This window comes from Microtus pennsylvanicus, chromosome 21 (assembly GCF_037038515.1).
Source record: "Microtus pennsylvanicus isolate mMicPen1 chromosome 21, mMicPen1.hap1, whole genome shotgun sequence".
NCBI classification, from domain to species: domain Eukaryota; kingdom Metazoa; phylum Chordata; class Mammalia; order Rodentia; family Cricetidae; genus Microtus; species Microtus pennsylvanicus.
The window spans coordinates 17,144,123-17,162,590 of record NC_134599.1 but is presented as its reverse complement, the minus strand read 5'-3'; the positions used below and the strand labels follow the sequence as shown (position 1 = coordinate 17,162,590).

Below are 18,468 nucleotides of genomic sequence, written 5' to 3'. Positions count from 1 at the left end.
GAACTAGTTCTGTAGACCAGACTAGCCTTGACCTCATAGAGATCTGGCTGCCTCTGCTTCCCTAGTGCCAGGATTAGTGCCACCACCTCCTGGTGTGTTACATTTTTCTCTTTTTGCTTTCTTCTTTTTTTTTTGAGGGGCCTGCCACCCAGCTCCCAAGTAAATGACACACTCGGGAGGCTTATTATATTGCTTCTGAATGCCCAGCCTTACTTTGGCTTGTTTCTTGCCAGCTTTTCTTAACTTAAATAATCCTTACTACCTTTTGCCTGTTGACAGAGGTTTTTGTCCCACCTGGTCCCTCAGCCATTTGGTTCCAAAGAAACACAGAAGCCTAAATTAATTATAAACTGGTTGACCTATTAGCTTAGGCTTCTTATTAACTATCTTAAATTAACACATAATTCTTGTCTATGTTAGCCACATGACCTTTTATCAGAGAGGCACTCTCATCTTGCTTCCTCTGCCCCTGGGTGATGACTGCAGATTGAGCCTTTCCTCATCCCAGAATTCTCCTGTTCTGGTCACCCCGCTTAAACTTTCTGCCTAGTACTAGAGCTTGCTCCAATTTCTTACGTTTGGATTACCTATACAAGGTTGTCTGTCCCCAAAACAAATTTCTTGGGTTTTGTTTTCTAGTATTTCTGTTTTCTCCCAAGTTCTTTCTACTCCATGGAACTCCTAAACTACTATGTGCAAAAAATGTTGCCTAAGTTTATACAACTAAGTATTAAACAAACTTTGTTGTTTTTGAGTCAGGGTTTCAAAAGTCCTTGTCTGGAACTCGCTGGCCATCCTGTTCCATGCTGGCCTCACTCAAAGATCCTACTGCTTCTGCCTCTCAACTCTTGAGGTTAAAGCTGTGCGCCACTACCACCTCGCTAATCAACCTTAGTGGTTTTTTTTGTTTTTGTTTTGTTTTTAAGATTTATTTATCTACTTCGTTTGAATGTTTTACTTGAATGCAGGTATGTGCACCATGTGTGTGCTTGGTAGATCCCATGGAATTGGAGTTCCAGGTGATTATGAGCCATTATATGTGTTCTGGAAATTGAACTCAGGTCTTTTGTAAGAACAAGTGCTCTTAACTATCTCTGCAGCCCCACAAATGTACTTCTTAAGTACATGAATTTATCACAACTATTATAAAATACCACCCTGATTTCTGATGTATAGAGAATTGTTTTTAAATACTTAGGACTTTGAGTAATGAAAAATAGTGACTTCACAATTATTTGTGATTGAAGAATTTTCAAAGTTAGTAGTTTATTATAATATTTTTCTTTAGTATAATACTCATTTTTCTGGATGTTCTGATTCATAAATGGGGGGTGTTAAAAAGTTTACACAAATAAGTACAGTATTCAGTAGGGGCGAAAATGCTTGGGAGCTATTATGTATGTGACCCATTATGTGGGTGGACAGTGGGATCAAATGCTTAACACAGTATGTATTCTTAGTCTTAGAGCAAGTGCATTGTGTTCATCTGCTCTAGTCAGAGCTGAAATTGATCTCGGCTCCCCCACCTCATTTTTTCAGATCCCGGTCTCCAGAATCTCCCCGATGCTGTTTTCTACATCGCAGGTCTCTCCCAGGGCTCGTTTTCCAATCTCCATCACTAGTCCTTACAGAACAGGAGCCAGAACTCTTGCAGACATCAAAGCAAAAGCCCAGTTGGTCAAAGCACAGAGGGCAGCAGCCGCAGCAGCCGCTGCAGCTGCTGCAGCCGCCTCAGTTGGAGGGACCATTCCAGGACCTGGCCCTGGGGGTGGACACAGTCCAAGAGAGGGTGGCGAAAGGAAAACTGGTGCAGGAGGGAGTCCAGGCTCAGACAGAGTCAGCGCAACTGGAAAGGGTCCCACACTGGAGCTGGCAGGAACTGGAAGCAGGGGAGGTATGCGAGAGCTTTTACCCTGTGGTCCCCAGCCTGAGACCCATACACCAGGCCAGTCCCAGCCTCCTGGTGTCTCTGGAGCACAATTACAGCAAACCTCCTCAGTGCCTACAGCACACACCATCAGTGGAGCATGCACAAGCCTCCCATTACCAGCCCACATAGAGAAACTAAACAGTGGGAAACTGAACCCCCACCAGGCAACAGCCACAGCAGCCTCTCCTTGCCACTCACAAGACCTGAGTAGTTACAGACAGGAAAAAGCTCCTTCTCCAGAAGGGCCTGCTCTCATCTCAACGGCTTCACCTGTTTGTTTTGTAGCTGATGGCACAGTTGAACACAAAGCAGGTTCTAATAAGAATGCACCAAAGCCTTCAGCCTCAGCAAAGGTAGCTGCTTCTGCTCGACTGGATATGACTTCCCCCTCTGCAACATCCTTATTGACAACAGCCAGTTTAGAAAAACTCTCTGTACCCCCAGTCAGTGGAACTGCAGCATCTACTGGATCAGCTTCATCCTCAAGCACCTTGCCAGCAGCTTCTAGCCTTAAATCCCCAGGAACTTCTGCAAATATGAACGGACCCATTTCAAGACCAAGTTCTAGTATCCCTGCTAATAACCCTTTAGTTACTCAGCTGCTCCAGGGCAAAGATGTTCCCATGGAGCAAATTCTGCCTAAACCTCTCACCAAAGTTGAAATGAAAACAGTCCCACTGACTACGAAAGAGGAGAAGGGGGGAGGAGCATTCCCTGGTTCCAGTGTGATGGAAGGCAGCACCAGAGAGGAAGTTAATGGCAGGCAGGCCTATCTGGCTCTCCAGCAGCTAGGGAAACCCTTGCAGAGTAAGCAGCTTCCCCAGGTCCCAAGGCCAGTCTTCGAAGCTAAGGACTCTTGCAGTGACACTCACCAGTACCCAGAAGGACTAAGTAAAACAACTCAAGATCAGCTTTTTCAGGCTCTCATCCAGAGGACTCAGAGACAGAGCGTTCTCTCATTTGTGCCGCCCTCTCAGTTCAACTTTGCTCACTCAGGTTTCCAATTGGAAGACATATCCACAAGGCAGAAATTTATGCTGGGCTTTGCTGGCAGGAGGACATCCAAGCCTGCAATGGCAGGTCACTATTTACTTAATATTTCCACCTATGGCCGGGTGTCAGAGAGTGTTAGGAGGACCCATTCTGTAAATCCTGAGGAACCATTTTGTCTAAGTAGCCCCACTGAAAACTTGAGAATGGGCTATGCAGATTGTAAAAACACAACTGGAGACAGCAGCAGCAGCAGCAAAGACGATGAAACTGATGAAGAGAGTGTGGGAGATGAGAAAGAGCCTGTGTCAGTAAAGGAGGAGCCCTGGGCTTCTCAGAGTTCTGGCAAGCATCTCCACAGTGGGGAAACTCCATCCACCATTGATTGTTTAGCTAGCAAGAATGGTAAGGCTGAGGCACCGATGAGTGAGCAAACCACTGCAGGCAAGGAGAATTGCATATTCTCTAGAGGCCAAACATTTGATGAAAAGACCCTACCCAGAGATTTTATTCAGGCAGCACATAAACAAATGGCTCACGGTGTGAGAGGTAAGACAGTATGTAGCAGCCCCGAAATTTTCAATTCTACTGCTCTTTCTCTCCCTGCAGACAGTCCCACACACCAGCCTCTACTCCTTCCACCACTGCAAACCCCCAAATTGTATGGAAGCCCCACACAGATAGGGCCAAGCTATAGAGGCATGATCAATGTCTCAGCCTCATCAGACATGGACCATAGCTCTGCTCCACCAGGTAGTCAGGTATCTAGCAATGTTGGGGATGTTATGTCATTTTCAGTGACTGTCACGACCATCCCTGCTAGCCAAGCTATGAATCCCAGCAGCCACGGCCAGACACTTCCTGTTCAGGCCTTTTCTGATGAGAACAGCATTGAGGACGCGCCTTCGAAATGTTACTGCCGGTTGAAAGCCATGATCATGTGCAAGGGATGTGGAGCTTTCTGTCATGATGATTGCATTGGGCCCTCCAAACTGTGTGTCTCCTGCCTCGTCGTCCGATAATAAGACTACAGCAAATGTAAAGGAGGGAAGGGGAGGCTTAACAAGACGTATTCTTGCACCCTTTTGAAATCACAGAAATAAAGTTTGAGTTGTCTCAAGAGACATTAATCAGGAATGCAGAATACAGGTCTTCAGGTTGACAGGAAGCGCACCTTGTATAGTAAGTGTGAGTCGAGGAGGACTATGAATCGGTGACAAGTTTGCACTTAAAAAATCATGTAAATATGTCACATTTTGTTTTAACATTGTTTTCCAAGAGTTTAGGTAATGATGTGTTAACTTCACATTCAGATTTATGTTCCATTTCTTTTGACTCTGAAAATAGTTGAGTGGTATGCATGGTGAAAGGAAACTCTCTGCCTCTGACCTTTCCTAGGGTGGGGAAAGGGAGAATGGTCAGGAAGTGACCATCATGCTGATTATGTCTTCACAGCTGGCTGCAGGTTCTCCACAGATAACATGCCTTTGTGGGATTTAGATTTGGGGTTTACTCATCCCTTTACTTTAGGTGGAACCATTTCAAGTGGGGTTTTTTAAAGGTATTCACGTCCCGGTGTTTTTGATCCTGACAGTCCAGACTTAGCTTTTGCCTTCCATGAGTCAGTACTGTTGTCAAGCAGAGTGTTTCCTAGTCCATGAATGTTATTTAAGAAGGGTCCGCCTCCAAGGGACTCCTCTATTAGCCTAATCTGTGCATGGCATTAGTTCCAGCAATAATACATCCTGATACTGCATCATTCATGGGCTCCCACAAACAGGTCTGAAATAAAACGCACACAAGCATTAGTGATTGGGGTGTGTGTGTGTGTGTGTGTGAGAACTGTGTGTCTTGTTGGCAAAGGAATGAAACTGAAGAAACTTAACTGAAACTCAGGACTTTGGAAGAGTGATTTTAACACTGGACACAAAATATTTTCCTTTCCTATTCTATCTCAAACAATTCCAGGTAGAAACGCCCTTTGGTGGTAACCTCTTTTCTGCTTTGACATCCCAGGCATGAGATGACGATGCAGTGATCTTTGCCATCCTACCACACCACATGTTTGCACTCATACAGAGCAAGAAGACAGTTTGCTGTTTCTGCTGGTCTAGAATTTCTGCTGTCTGGACAGCAAGGATGCCTGATGTGAAAAAGGGCGTTATGAGTGACTGATAAAATACCTGGCTGTGAAATTTCAGGTTTTTTTTTTCTTTTTGATTATTATTTTTAAAATCCTTTTCCCAGCACCCTGGATTCAGGGGCATACTGATCTCTGAGTTCAGTGCCAATCTGGTCTTCATAATGAGTTTCAGGACAGGATATAAAGAAACCCTGTCTCCAAAAATATAAATGAATAAATAAAGCAAATCTGTTTTTAAAAAGAACAAAACAAAAATAAAACTCTTCTAGTCGGTGGACATGGAGATACACACTTCAAATCTCAGTGCTTGGGAGTCAGAGTCAGACGGGTCTCAGTGAGTTAACAGCCAATGTGCTTGAAAGCAAGTTCATGGCACACAAACACTCTCTAAAAAAAATAAAAGAACTAGTGACCAACTTTAAGCAAATACTACTTAAATCACTGTTAAAGACGGTTTAAGACAAACATCAGTTTATCCGATATTCTAATATCAAATAGTCTGTATTGATTGATTCCAAGTCTCTTAATGTGAAGTGTGTGATACTGTAATATTGCAACCCCGTATAGTTTCAAAAGCTATAAAACTCAGGACAATTTAACTGTTAATACATCACAGGAAGGAGACAGCAATGTGTCTTGCCTGCCATGTGGTGCTCACCCCTGGCCATCACACACATGTGCTTCCTCAGTCTTTGCTCTAAACTCTGTGAAACTCACTTTTTCTGTTCTCGTGGCCCTAAACAGTTACAGGCTCACATCCTGTGTTCCAGAACCAGGCAAGACAGTATGATGTCTTTCCATCTTCCCTTCATTCCAGTAAATGCACAGCTAGTGGGAAAGAGAGGCTGCAGGGATTCAGGGTTAAGAAGTGCATATGTTGTGAAGGACGAGTAGGAAACAGAAGCCACGGTTCTGGTCCCAAACCTTCAGGACCATGGGACCTTTAAAGACCCTTACCTGAGTAGTCTCCTTGTCTTATCCTGGAAGAGGGTGAGTGATTCAGAATGGACCTCATGCTGACAGTCAGGGGCGAGTTTGTATTGGTGAAATTTTTTCTACTTTCTGCCTTGTTTACTAAGAAGATTTTGTTCCCTGGTTTCCTTAGTCTGGGACTGGGTGGGCAGGAGCGAGGCATTAGAGACTGTCAGGTCCATTTAAAGACCACATTGTTCCTCTTACCTCAACCCAAACTCCAGCTGTGTAAGGCCCAAGTCTTGCTCTTCACCTGACTCCACTAAGTGACACCCTGCTAATTTCCCTCTTACTATTCCAAAAACAGAACTTGCCAGCTAGGTACACTGCCTCAGACTTGACAAGAACGAATTTTTCATATATTGAAAATATATTAAATAAGAATCTATTTAAATGGTTTGTTTTAAAACATGGTTTCAGATGGAAGAGGAACACTCAAATGAACAGGAAAACAAATAGAGTCTGGCCCTTTAAGTTGAATTTGGTACTCCAGTACATGTTAACACATTTTTAATTGTAACTTTTTGCTGTTTTTTTTTTTAACCTTTTAGTTAACATGAAATGGTTCAGTGTTTAGTTTCTTATTTGGGCAATTTCCAGTGGGGTTTTAAATATCACACTTGATACACATACCAGTATGCCCTCTCCAGCCTTAAATCACTTCTGCAAGTCACCTCTGGGAGAGTATTCACGATGCATCTTCTCAGGGTAATTTATAAGTGTTCTGAGTTACCTAAGATGAACACTCCCTGAATCATAAAGGATTTTTTTTAATAATCAGAATTCTTTATCCCATTAATTTAAGGGGAGCACAAATAACACGGAGTTGTTTGTCCTGCTTCAGTTACTCAACCCCTGTGCTCAAGACACTGAAGCTGCCTCCAGTGTTCTCTGTGGCATTTCTTAAGAGCGAGAGCTAGCAAATGCAGCTTTTCTTGGAGTGGGAAGGCTGCATTTCCCTGGGTATAGAGATGTGGGTATTTGGGAGAGTATCTCAAATGTGGATTAACAGCCAAAGGAAGACCTCACTGCCTTCCAGGTGAAGGCTCGCTGTCCCACATGGAGCAGGCCTATCAATTACCATTCTGTTTGCTCCATACTGCTCTCCACGGTAGAAAACCTTCATGAGCTCTTTGGTTAAAGGGTTTGTTAGAGTGAGGGATTCACCGTGATCACATTTGTTTAGAGCTCATTGCTGACGAGCACTGCCCGTTGTTTTCTCTCTGGCGTCACAGAGCAAGAAGGAAGCTTCCCGTTGCATTACAGCAATGTGTACTAAGTGGAGAACTTGGCCATGGGTAGTTTGCAGCTCAACATATAGAACAGTCCAAAGAGACTTTGCGAAACATGATGACAGGCAGGGACCTTTTCCTATGTGTTTCAATACCTACAAACCTATTGAACAAGACAGTAGGTAGACATTTCCTAAAGTTGAAGCAAGAGCTTCATAGAGTCTTGGTTACTTTATTTTTTTTAATGCTTTACATTTGATACAACTATTAAAGATCAATTTTAAGATAACTTTCCAGTAATATATTTTAAGTAATATATATTTTAATATCTATGTAAAAAGTGACAGTGGAAGACTGAATTTCTCATATATGGTATGTTTAATGTAGGATCTCATTGCTAAGGCACAAATTATTTCAGAAGAGTTACTCTAAAACTACTCAGATTATTTCCCAAAAAAAAAAAAGGAAAGAAAAGAAAAGGAAAAATGCAATAAGGGGAATGATTTGGGGGCTTTATTTTTTATTTTAAAAGAAAATTGACTTATTTACCACAAACTATTTTTCCCTCGCTGGTGATAAGGTTTGTACAGACTGGTTTGGTAAATGCTCAATTTTTGTGTCTTTTGCCTTTTTAAAGGAATTGTTAACATTGGAATTGAGGGTATGTACAGAGAAGTTGGTGTCAATGCCATTTAATAAGTCATATTTTTTCACAAATAAGGAAAAATCATTTTAATAAGAATTTTAAGTATTTGCAATAAATATGTGTATATAGATTGTATGTATTCATATATTATTTTTCATTTTATTATTAAGTAAAAGATAATTAAAAGTGAAATTTAAAATCTTGTAGTTTTTTGATGAGTCTTGAGATCTGACATTTGAATATGACGTGGGGAAGGACCCTAAGAGAGTTGCCTTAAACAGTTATGGGAGGGAAGGTCGCCACAGATTGGGAGAGAGTCACTGAGGAACTTGGCCATAAGTCAGGGTAGTGAATTTCAGAACTTTAGTAAAAATATTAAAACTTCACCATTTATATGTCGTGTTTTCGCCCTCATCTGTCCTTTCTCCTGACCACCGAATGTCACTGAGTGAGTGAGGGATGCAGTAATCTCTTGTAGTGTGCCTGTGGTTTCTTCTAACACTATGGAAGGTAAGGAAATTTTTAGGGGATACAGGCTTTCTCCAAAGTGATTGATGCTTTGTTAGACATTGCAGCCACTACAGACCAGACCAGATTGTTGAAGAACTAACCTTAAAGATACAGAACGCTTTTCTATTGCCCAGTCATTCTCGGAGGTGAGCTAATTCATGGCTTTCTTGACTGATCTGGGCAAGTCAGAAGCTAAATCTGTGTTGTTGGGAACATCTGTGCTTGATTAGGGTGAACGTCCACTAACTGTGAGAATGGCTTGAGAGGAAGATGATCTCCTGTTGTAGAAAATAGAGTAGTGACGGACTTGGATGAAGTTTAGTGCTCTTGCTCCTGAGTGCAGGGGTTAAAGATACGTGCCACCAAGCCTGACTACCTGGCCTTCTAAAAAATATCTTGAGCCGGGTGGTGGCACACGCCTTTAATCCCAGCACGTGGGAGGCAGAGACAGGCGGATCTCTGAGTTAGAGGCCAGCCTGGTCTACAAGAGCTAGTTCCAGGACAGGCTCCAAAACAACACAGAGAAACCCTGTCTCAAGAAACGAAAAAAAAAGTATCCTGAAGATTCCATCATCCAAGTTAATGTAAAAACGTGGAAGTTAGTTCAGCTGTCCAAGAGGATGGCCTTACAGGACTCAGCTGGAAGTGCTGTTACTAAAACAAATTTCTCAGTCAATGAAAGCACTTGCTGCCCAAGTATGAGGACTGCACGACCCCAGCACCCACATGGAAGTTTCATGTTTGTGGCATTGGCCTATAATAGCGGCACTAGAGAAGGCAAGGCTAATCTGGAGGTTTCCTGGCCATGTTCTAGGTACAGTGAGAAAAAACCCTGTCAGGCGGTGGTGGCACACCCCTATAATCCCAGCACTCAGGAGGCAGAGGCAGGCTGATCTCCCTGAGTTTCAGGACAGGCTTCAAAGCTACAGAGAAACCCTGTCTTGAAAAACGTAAAAACTTGGAGAAAGAACCCAGATGAACATTGCAACATGAGCGTCTGTCCACTACATACAGGCAGGTGCACTTGAGTATGTGCATAGCGTGCAAATACAAGGGAAACTAACTCGGGAGCTACTGTGTCATAATTTTTACTCATGAAAGTAATGAAGGTGAGATATTTAAGTATTGTGTCTATTAAAATAACTCCCAGGGGGCTGGAGAGATGGCTCAGAGGTTAAGAGCATTGCCTGCTCTTCCAAAGGTCCTGAGTTCAATTCCCAGCAACCACATGGTGGCTCACAACCATCTGTAATGGGGTCTGGTGCCCCCTTCTGGCCTGCAGGCATAAACACAGAATATTGTATACATAATAAATATTAAAATAAAAAATAAAATAACTCCCATTTATGTAATAGTACATATCGAGCTCAGTTACATCATAAGCAAGATACCTATTTCTGAACTAGGTCTTGTAGACCAGGCTGGCCTCGAACTCAGAGATCCGCCTGCCTCTGCCTCCCAAGTGCTGGGATTAAAGACGTGCGCCACCACCGCCCGGCGCAAGATGGATATTTCTGTGATATGGGGCTTTATTTACTTCCCACTGTCTTGGAAACCTGTGTTTATTGCTTCTCACACTGCTTTATCTCCACTGAGTTTCAGTCACATTGAACATTCCTCGCCTTTTATATACAAATCCTGTTACTGAAGTGTTGCCAAAGTGCTGGTTACGCAAGGATAAGAAAACATTCACCTCAACAGTTTTTCCTGAAACTGCAGCCATGCAGCACTGGGTGTAGTTCTTACTGTCCAGTTAAGGCTGGGTTCCCCAAAATAAGTATAAGTGAGTTGTAGGATAGAAGCTTTGAGCGCTGTACAGCGCAGTAGTGACCTGAATAAGTGCCCCAAGATGAAAGCAGCTAACGTAGACCTAAGGAGCCACGTTAGTGAGATGTGTCTTTCTGGGATTGTCAGAATGGAGAGGCTAAGTAAACAGCTGAGGCAAATGCAGCATTAGGGAATTTTTAAATGTCAAGTTTCATATTCTTGCTGAGAAGAAACTTGAGTCCCTTCATTTGATTTTTTTTTTCTTCATAGTGGATGGATAGGATCACTTTATTTTTTTATTTTTATTTATTTATTTGGTTTTTCGAGACAGGGTTTCTCTGTGGTTTTGGAGCCTGTCCTGGAACTAGCTCTTGTAGACCAGGCTGGTCTCGAACTCACAGAGATCCGCCTGCCTCTGCCTCCCAAGTGCTGAGATTAAAGGCGTGCTCCACCACCGCCCGGCGATAGGATCACTTTTTTTTCTTTTTTTTTTAATATTTTATTATTTATTATGTATACAATATTCTCTTTGTGTGTATGCCTGCAAGCCAGAAGACTCCATTACAGATGGTTGTGAGCCACCATGTGGTTGCTGGGAATTGAACTCAGGACCTTTGGAAGAGCAGGCAACGCTCTTAACCTCTGAGCCATCTCTCCAGCCCGATAGGATCACTTTAATAAGTAATCTTAATTTTGTAGAATTGCCCTTAAGTCACAGCATGAAAATGCACTTCAGCCTTTTTCCTTAGGCCCAAGTGCTATTTCTTTCTTTTTTTTTTAATTTTATTTATTTATTATGTATACAATATTCTGTGTGTATGTCTGCAGGCCACAAGAGGGCACCAGACGTCTTTACAGATGGTTGTGAGCCACCATGTGGTTGCTGGGAATTGAACTCAGGACCTTTGGAAGAGCAGGCAATGCTCTTAACCTCTGAGCCATCTCTCCAGTCCCCCAAGTGCTATTTCTTTGGGAGTGTGGGAGGTAAAAAGTCATTGTCAGTACTTGCTCTTGAATTTTCCTTACCTCTTGAAGTCTTCAACCAGATGATTGGGCTCATAGCCTGATTGCTATATACCAAAATATCTGTATCTGCACTTCAAAGGGATGCTCAGTGTATCTCACCAAGCTCTCCAGAACCCTTGGGACATTTCACAGGAGTTCACACCCCGAAGGCTTTTAGAAGAGAGAAGAGGAGCCTTGACAAAGGCAAAGATCAGTTGTGGAGGCTGCGGTGACTATTGCGGCTTCTCCAGAACCTCAACCTCATTTTTCTTGTTTTTGAAACTCAAAGAAGCTGAGGGGTAGAAATAAAAATAAAAAACTTGATTTTCATCTCAACTGCAAAACTTAATGGATCCCTTGGGGAGAAGAATAAGGATAAACCCAAGATGTGGCTTTTAAATGGATGTAAGTAAGATTTCAGCTGAGTGCCTTACTCTTTAACAAGGCCTTTTTAAAGATTCATTTTAACATGAGTCACCATGAATGTTGCCTGGAATTTGATTTGGGACGTGGACTAAAAGAATAGTTTTTGTGAATTACAGCAGTTTTTGCCATAAGTCAGAGCTAGGGCTATGTGTCTGTATCTGAACTTCATAAACACTGTATTAGTCCCATTTAAACCAACACTAAGTTTTATTAAATTTAAGATTCTTCTGATATCTGAAGATAGGTTTGAATTTATTTCACACATAGTCTAGGTACTTTGTAACGTGTAGCATATAAATTTATTTTAAAAACCAGAGTCTAATGTTTTCAGATAACCTAGGGTTTAGAACTGAAATTGGAATTTCCCCTTCAAGTTAGCAATTTTTTTCCAGTCAGGTTTTCAGGCACTATTAACATGTAGAGACTTCAGTACTAACCCTGCTGAACTCTGTCTATCATCACTTTAACACTTTTCAATGGAGTTCTGTCAGTCACTGGCAAGTGGTCAGAGGAGAGGAGGGTATGGTTGCATGCCTGAAGTGCCCAGCAATTGGTAGGTAAAAGATGAGTTCAAGGTCATCTTCAGCTGTAGCAAGTTCTAGGCCAGGCTGGGCTACATGAGAGCCTGTCTCAAGAAGGAATATCCTGGGCTGGGAACAGGACAGTTTAATCAAACTTGTTCCTGAAAAAAATACATAAAACTTTTTGAGCACATGAAAGCTGTAGAATACATGGATCTCCAGAAGATGAAAAGCGGGGAGCTGTGTGTGCTCTGATGTTTTCAGAACTCCTAATCCAGTGAGTTTCTCCAGGAGCTGTGTGTGCTCTGATGTGTTTTCAGAACTAATCCAGTGAGCTTCTCCAGCACGCCTTTCATCCGCACCAAGGGAATCAGAAGAGATGGTCTTAGCATAACTTGTTGACCGCAGTCTTTGTGTCTGTAGGCCTCAGCACTTGGACATACGAGCAGTCTGCCTTCAACTCCACACTATCGTCCGTTCCTCTCTACTCTTTCTTTACTGGTACTATAGACGCTGTCTTGAAAGTCAAATGTATGCTACAGTTTTGTCTTGATGATGCCTGTTGAATAAAGGCATACAGTTTTACCGTAATTGTTGTGCCTTTTCTAAAGGAGTGGAACACGTGGTGCATGGCTTACTTGCTGCTCGTTTCTTCCCTAGTTCATCACATAACTGTAGTGTTTCTTTAGGACACATTCAAAAGGAGTTCAGGAACTTAATCTGAGCCTAAGCCTGTCCTTTAAAAACAACAGGATAAAGGTGTTTAGATCGGCTTATTTCACCACCACTGTTGGGAGTTTGGGGTTTTCATTTCTCAAGATTACAGTGTTTTTTTTTAAATATTTATTTATTTATTATGTATACAATATTCTGTCTGCATGTATGCCTGAAGGCCAGAAGAGGGCACCGAACCTCATTACAGATGGTTGTGAGCCACCATGTGGTTGCTGGAAACTGAACTCAGGACCTTTGGAAGAGCAGGCAATGCTCTTAACCTCTGAGCCATCTCTCCAGCCCCTTACAGTGTTTTTCTAGAGTGATTTGTAGCACTGTTTGGACGGTCTGGCATACTGTCGAGGAATCCATCACAGTACTTAGCCACCCTTGCCCCGAGCCCTCAGATATCCAAAGATGAAAACTCCCTAAAGATTGTACGGGCTCACAGCTGGAAATGGACCTTTACGACTTGACTCTCAACCCTAGTACCAAGCTCCCTCCCCTCTATCAAAATTCAGCTCACGTTGGAGACAGAAGGGGAAGGATCTTGTAGGAGACCACAGGTGGCTTTGCACTACAGGCGAATGGGGCTGCAGCTGCCCCTGTTATGGCGAGAAGAGGTGTCAAGATTGAGATGCAATACCCCAAGATGCAGATATCCAGGAGAGTTGACCTTGAATGAGTTCGGAGTGAAGCAAGAAGGGTGCTAGCTATTCTGTTACGCCTATAGATGCCATGTGGGCCATTAGCTCCTTCACCTGGAATAAAGGCTGATCACAATAGGGTTGTTTCAGGTCTGAGTCTCACACTGGTCCTTCCTGCTGGCCACTTAGATGCAGCAGCTTTGAATGCCCTACACATGATGCGAATGCTACCACCTTCCTAGCACTTTTTTGGGGGTTGGTGCTAGTAATTGACAATTTGCATAGTTTGAATGTATATGGATGTCCCAATGAGTCTTAAGTCTTCCCATGTGCTATAGAAAGCCTAAAGTCTGGGGGGTAGGGGGAGCCAGACGTGGTAGCACACACCTTTAATCCCAACACTCAGGAGGCAGAGGCAGGTGAATCTTTGTGAATTCGAGGTTAGCGGGGTCTACAAAGCAAGTTCAAGGACAGCTGAGACTGTTATGCAGAGAAACCCTGTCTCGAAACCCCCCCAAAAAACAACCCTTCCTCAGAAAAAAAAAACAGTAGCTTGAATATAAAAAAATTATTAGGTTTGTAACAGGGAAACAAGAGATACATTTTCTGGTTTTCAAAATCTTACAGTGAATGTTTTTATTTTCAGTAGCGAATGTGTGAAAGGAAATGTCCTGTTTCTACTTTTCTGTCACAGTGAGAAAACAGCAAAAGCTGAGGGAGGAAGTAGCTTGTTTTAGCTTACAGGTTACAGCCTACCTGGGCTACATAGCTTATTCCAGTTGTCCCAGGACAACCAGGGATACATAGAAACCCTGTCTTGAAAAACTGAAAAAGAAAAAAAAACGGTAGAAATCTATGTCACAAGCTACTAGTCAAAACTAGTTCTGGCAAGAGGACAGACCCATCGTGAAGGGTGCCCCAGAAGTAGACTCCCAGGCAAATGATTTTCAGCATGTCAAGATCAGTTAGTGGGATAGGACAGTTCTCAACAAATGTGCAGACTTGTTAGCTTGATTCTTCACATGCAAAGTATAGACCCATAGCTAACACTTAGAAAGTAAGCCAGAAAACAGAACGCCACAAAAGGAAAACAGTGGATACAAACTGAGCTTCAGCTGGGCACGGAGGTGCATGCCTTTGATTCTAGCACTCAGGAAGATGAGGCAGGCCGACCTTGAAGACAAGGCTAACTCTGTCTACATCAGTAGCTCCATGCTAAACAGTGCTGCTAGTGAGATCTTGCCTCAAAAAAAATTTTTTTTAAATTTTAAAACAGCTTAAGATTTTGTGCATCAAAGAACCTTATCAATAGAATGAAAAGGCACTGGAGAGCGGTAAAAGTACTTGCAAATGATATCCAATAAATTCTCAATATATGAAGAAAAAAGTTGGGGGCTGTCTTAGTCACTGTTCTATTGCTGTGACGAGATACCATAACCACGGCAACTCATAAGGAAAAACATTTGATTGGGACTGGCTTACAGGTAGGAGGTTTTTAGTTCATTATCATTACAGCAGGGATGGTAGTGGGCATCATCCTCATCCACAGAGAGGCACAGAGCAAGGGAGCCTGGGCCTGGCATGGGCTTTTGAACCTCAAAGCCCAACACCAGTGACACACTTCCTCTAACAAAGCCAAACCTCCTAATCGTTCTAATGCTTCTCAAATAGTGCCACTCCCCGATGACTAAACATTCATATATATGAGCCTATGGGGACCAGTTCTTATTGTTAACCACCACAAGGAGCAAAGGGCTTGAAAAGATTTTTTTTTAAACTCCCGAAGTCAATATACAAACAAAAAAGTGTCTTGGAAGGGATGAGGAGAAAATAGAACCCTATGCCTTGGTGATAGAAATATTAAGGGCTATTGGGTTAACTCCTCCTGTTTCATCTTTGTGGCAAACGCTTGAAGAAGGAAGTATTTGTTTAAGCTGATTTCAGTCCATGGCCAGCCTCGTCGCAGGACAGTGATGTCATGACAGAAGGGATTTTTAGAGCAGAGTTGCTTATCTCGTGGCAGAGAAGGATGTGGAGGACAAAGTATGTCTTTCAAACACGTGACCCTTGTGAGCAAGGCTTCCAACAAGGCTCCATTATTTCTTTCTCCTCTCCAGACAGTACCCGCCAGATGGACACGAAGCCTTTAACACATGAGCCTGTGGGCGCACACTACATTCAAGCCCTAGAGACACTATGGGAATTACCATATGACACAGCAGTTAGGATTTGGGGTATATAACCAGAGAAGCAAGCACGAAAGGACTCAATCCTTATTTTTGAGACAGTCATGTTCAAACATGTTTGTACACCAATGTTTCTGATATTACAATAGCCTTAACAGAAGTCCCTCAGATGATCCCCAGACGGCTGGGGAACAGGTGTTTTATAGGTACAGCAGGACATTATTCAGCCTTAACAGGAAAAAGCAAGTGATATTGGGCAACATGCTCAACCTTGAAGATAGGCCCAGTAAATAAGCCAGACACAAAATGGACAATCACTGTATGGCTCCGGGAACCTGAGACTCCCAGAATAGGCCACACCACAGCTGGGGGTGAAAGACTGCAAGAAAGCGGGAGTGGTGTTGAGTGGGTTAAGAAGGTCTAAAAGCTTTGAAAAGTTGTGATGTGGTGATATGATAGTTTTGATTGTCAGCTTGCCACCTTGCACCATTACCTAAGAAGCGAGTCTCAGTGAGGAACTGTCTTGGTTATGTTGGTCTGTGAACATGCCTAGGATGGGTTTCTCTTCATTGAGTTGAGGTGGGAATCCCTACCGCGAATGTGGGTAGCACCATTCCCTAGACCAGGCCCTGCGTGTGGAGAAGTTGCTGAGCTCTTGCCTGCACTGTCCGCTCTCTGCTCCTACTTATGGATGCCATGTGGCTAAGTCCTCAAGCTTCTGCTGCTACGACTTCCTTTCCTCCTAGTTTGCTTTCGTCAGGGTGAGTTATCATAGCAACAGGAACCCAAACGAATACAGCAGTTTTCATAACTGTGAATACACAGTATCCCTCAGTAAACATATTTTGTGTGCATGACTTAACGTATGTCATATGTGTCCTCTAGATTCTTACCCACAGTATGAAGATCCAGGCCTTCTGTGTCCTTGATAACACGTGGAGCAGTGTTTGGGCCGTTTTAACAGATGTGTAGTGACATCTCCCCGGGAACGAGTCCTGCTTGACACCCATAGATCTTCCTTCATGACATACGTATCGGTTAATTTAATTTTTAGGTAGACTTGAGAGGTATAGCTCAAAATGCTCTTTGCAACTTGTTTTGCACTTTCTCTAGCATGTTTGTTGGTTTCCGAGACAGGGTTTTTCTGTGTAGTCCTGGCTGTCCTAGAACTCACTCTGTAGACCAGGCTGGCCTCAAACTCACAGAGACCCATCTGTCTCTGCCTCCTGAGTGCTGGGAGGCGTGCACCACCACCACCACCCTGCTTTTTTCGGGGGGAAGGGGCCTCTAGCACATTTTAAAAGACTGATTTTGGGGGGCTATAGAGATGTCAGCGGTTAAGAGCATCAGATGTTCTTCCAGAAGACTCAGGTTCAATTTCTAGCACCCACATGGCAGCTCACAACTGTCTGTGACTCCAGTTCTAGGGGATCTGACAGCCTCATACAGATGTATACTGTAGCGAGCAGCATAGAGCCACACCTGATGGAGATGTATAATCAACTCCTTTGGCTAAAGTCTGACTTATGCCTGATCACGCAATGATCATCAGCTGCTTGCATATGTGTGGGCCTATGGGCAGTGCCCACCTGGCAATCCGGGATTGGCAGCCCATGCCTACTTAAGGGCTGGGAGAAGTTTGCCCAGAGAGTAGGAAGGAGAGAGGAGAGAGAGGAAGGAGAGAAGGGGAGAGAGAGAGAAGGGGAGAGAGAGAAAGTGAATAAAGTCCTGGAATAAACTGCAGTGAGAAGAGCTCCGGTGGTTGCGTCATCCTTGCGGGACGAGGGTGGCCGTGACAGTATACAGGCAAATTCACCAGTGTACATTAAATAAACCTTTTTAACAAAAAAAGTCTGAATTTTTTTTGCAGAATGATTGTACTTTTGTTGAAAGCCAACTATAAATGTAATTCCAATTTGAGGTTATATTTAAGGAATACCTCAATTGGGGGAAATTGATATCATAATATTGCTTGATCATCTGTCTTATGTTTGACTCTTTGGTTCCAGTAAATTCTTGTGAACATGCCTTCTACATCTTTTGTCGGATTTACCCTAAGTGATGCTATAAGTAAAAATCATTCCTAAATGACATTTATAATATAAATCAAATATAAATCGACACTGCATGTCATAAATATTTGATTGTTTTCTTTCATTTTTTTATTTTATTTTTTTCTTTTTGGATTTATTTATTATGTGTACAGCCTTCCATGTGTGCCCGCATGCCAGAAGGGGGCGCCAGGTCTCATTATAGATGGCTGTGAGCCACCATGTGGTTGGAGGATCACGAGTTCTTTCATTTTTTTGAGACAAGGTTTTTCTGTGTAGCCCTGGATGTCCTGGAACTTGCTCTGCAGACCAGATGACCTCAAACTCAGAGATCTGTGTACCTCTGCCTCCTGAGTGTTGGGATTAAAGGTGTGCGCCGCCACCACCAAACTAATTTCAATTTTGTTGTTTTGAGACAAAGTCTCCCTACGCAGCTCTGGCTGTCCAGCTCACTGTGTAGATCAGGCTAACTTCAAATGCACAGAGATCCTCATCCTCCTAAGTGATGGTTAATTATGCCTGACTTAATTGCAGTTTGAAAGCTCAGCATTCGTGCATGTAGAGTCAAGGGACCATCCAGGGCTGCACAGTGAAGCCCTGTCTCCGACCCATGAGACCCACAGTAAAAGGAGACCCACCTCCTGGAAGCTTTCTTCTATCTCAGCAGGACCACGGTGTGCATGCACGCACATGTACACACATAACGATTTTAAAAAATGATCATTTAT

The 18,468-nt window shown here is 43.0% G+C and overlaps 1 protein-coding gene across 1 annotated transcript in view; it reads left to right on the top strand.

Annotated features, from left to right (window-relative positions):
- Asxl2 (ASXL transcriptional regulator 2) overlaps positions 1 to 7,719 on the top strand; it is a 75,228-nt gene extending 67,509 nt beyond the window's left edge. Inside the window, exon 12 of the mRNA XM_075955250.1 lies at positions 1,540 to 7,719. Within this exon, the coding sequence (XP_075811365.1) occupies positions 1,540 to 3,942 (2,403 nt within the window). The 3' untranslated portion in view covers positions 3,943 to 7,719. The remainder of the gene's footprint in view (positions 1 to 1,539) is intronic.
- The last annotated feature ends 10,749 nt before the right edge of the window (positions 7,720 to 18,468 follow it).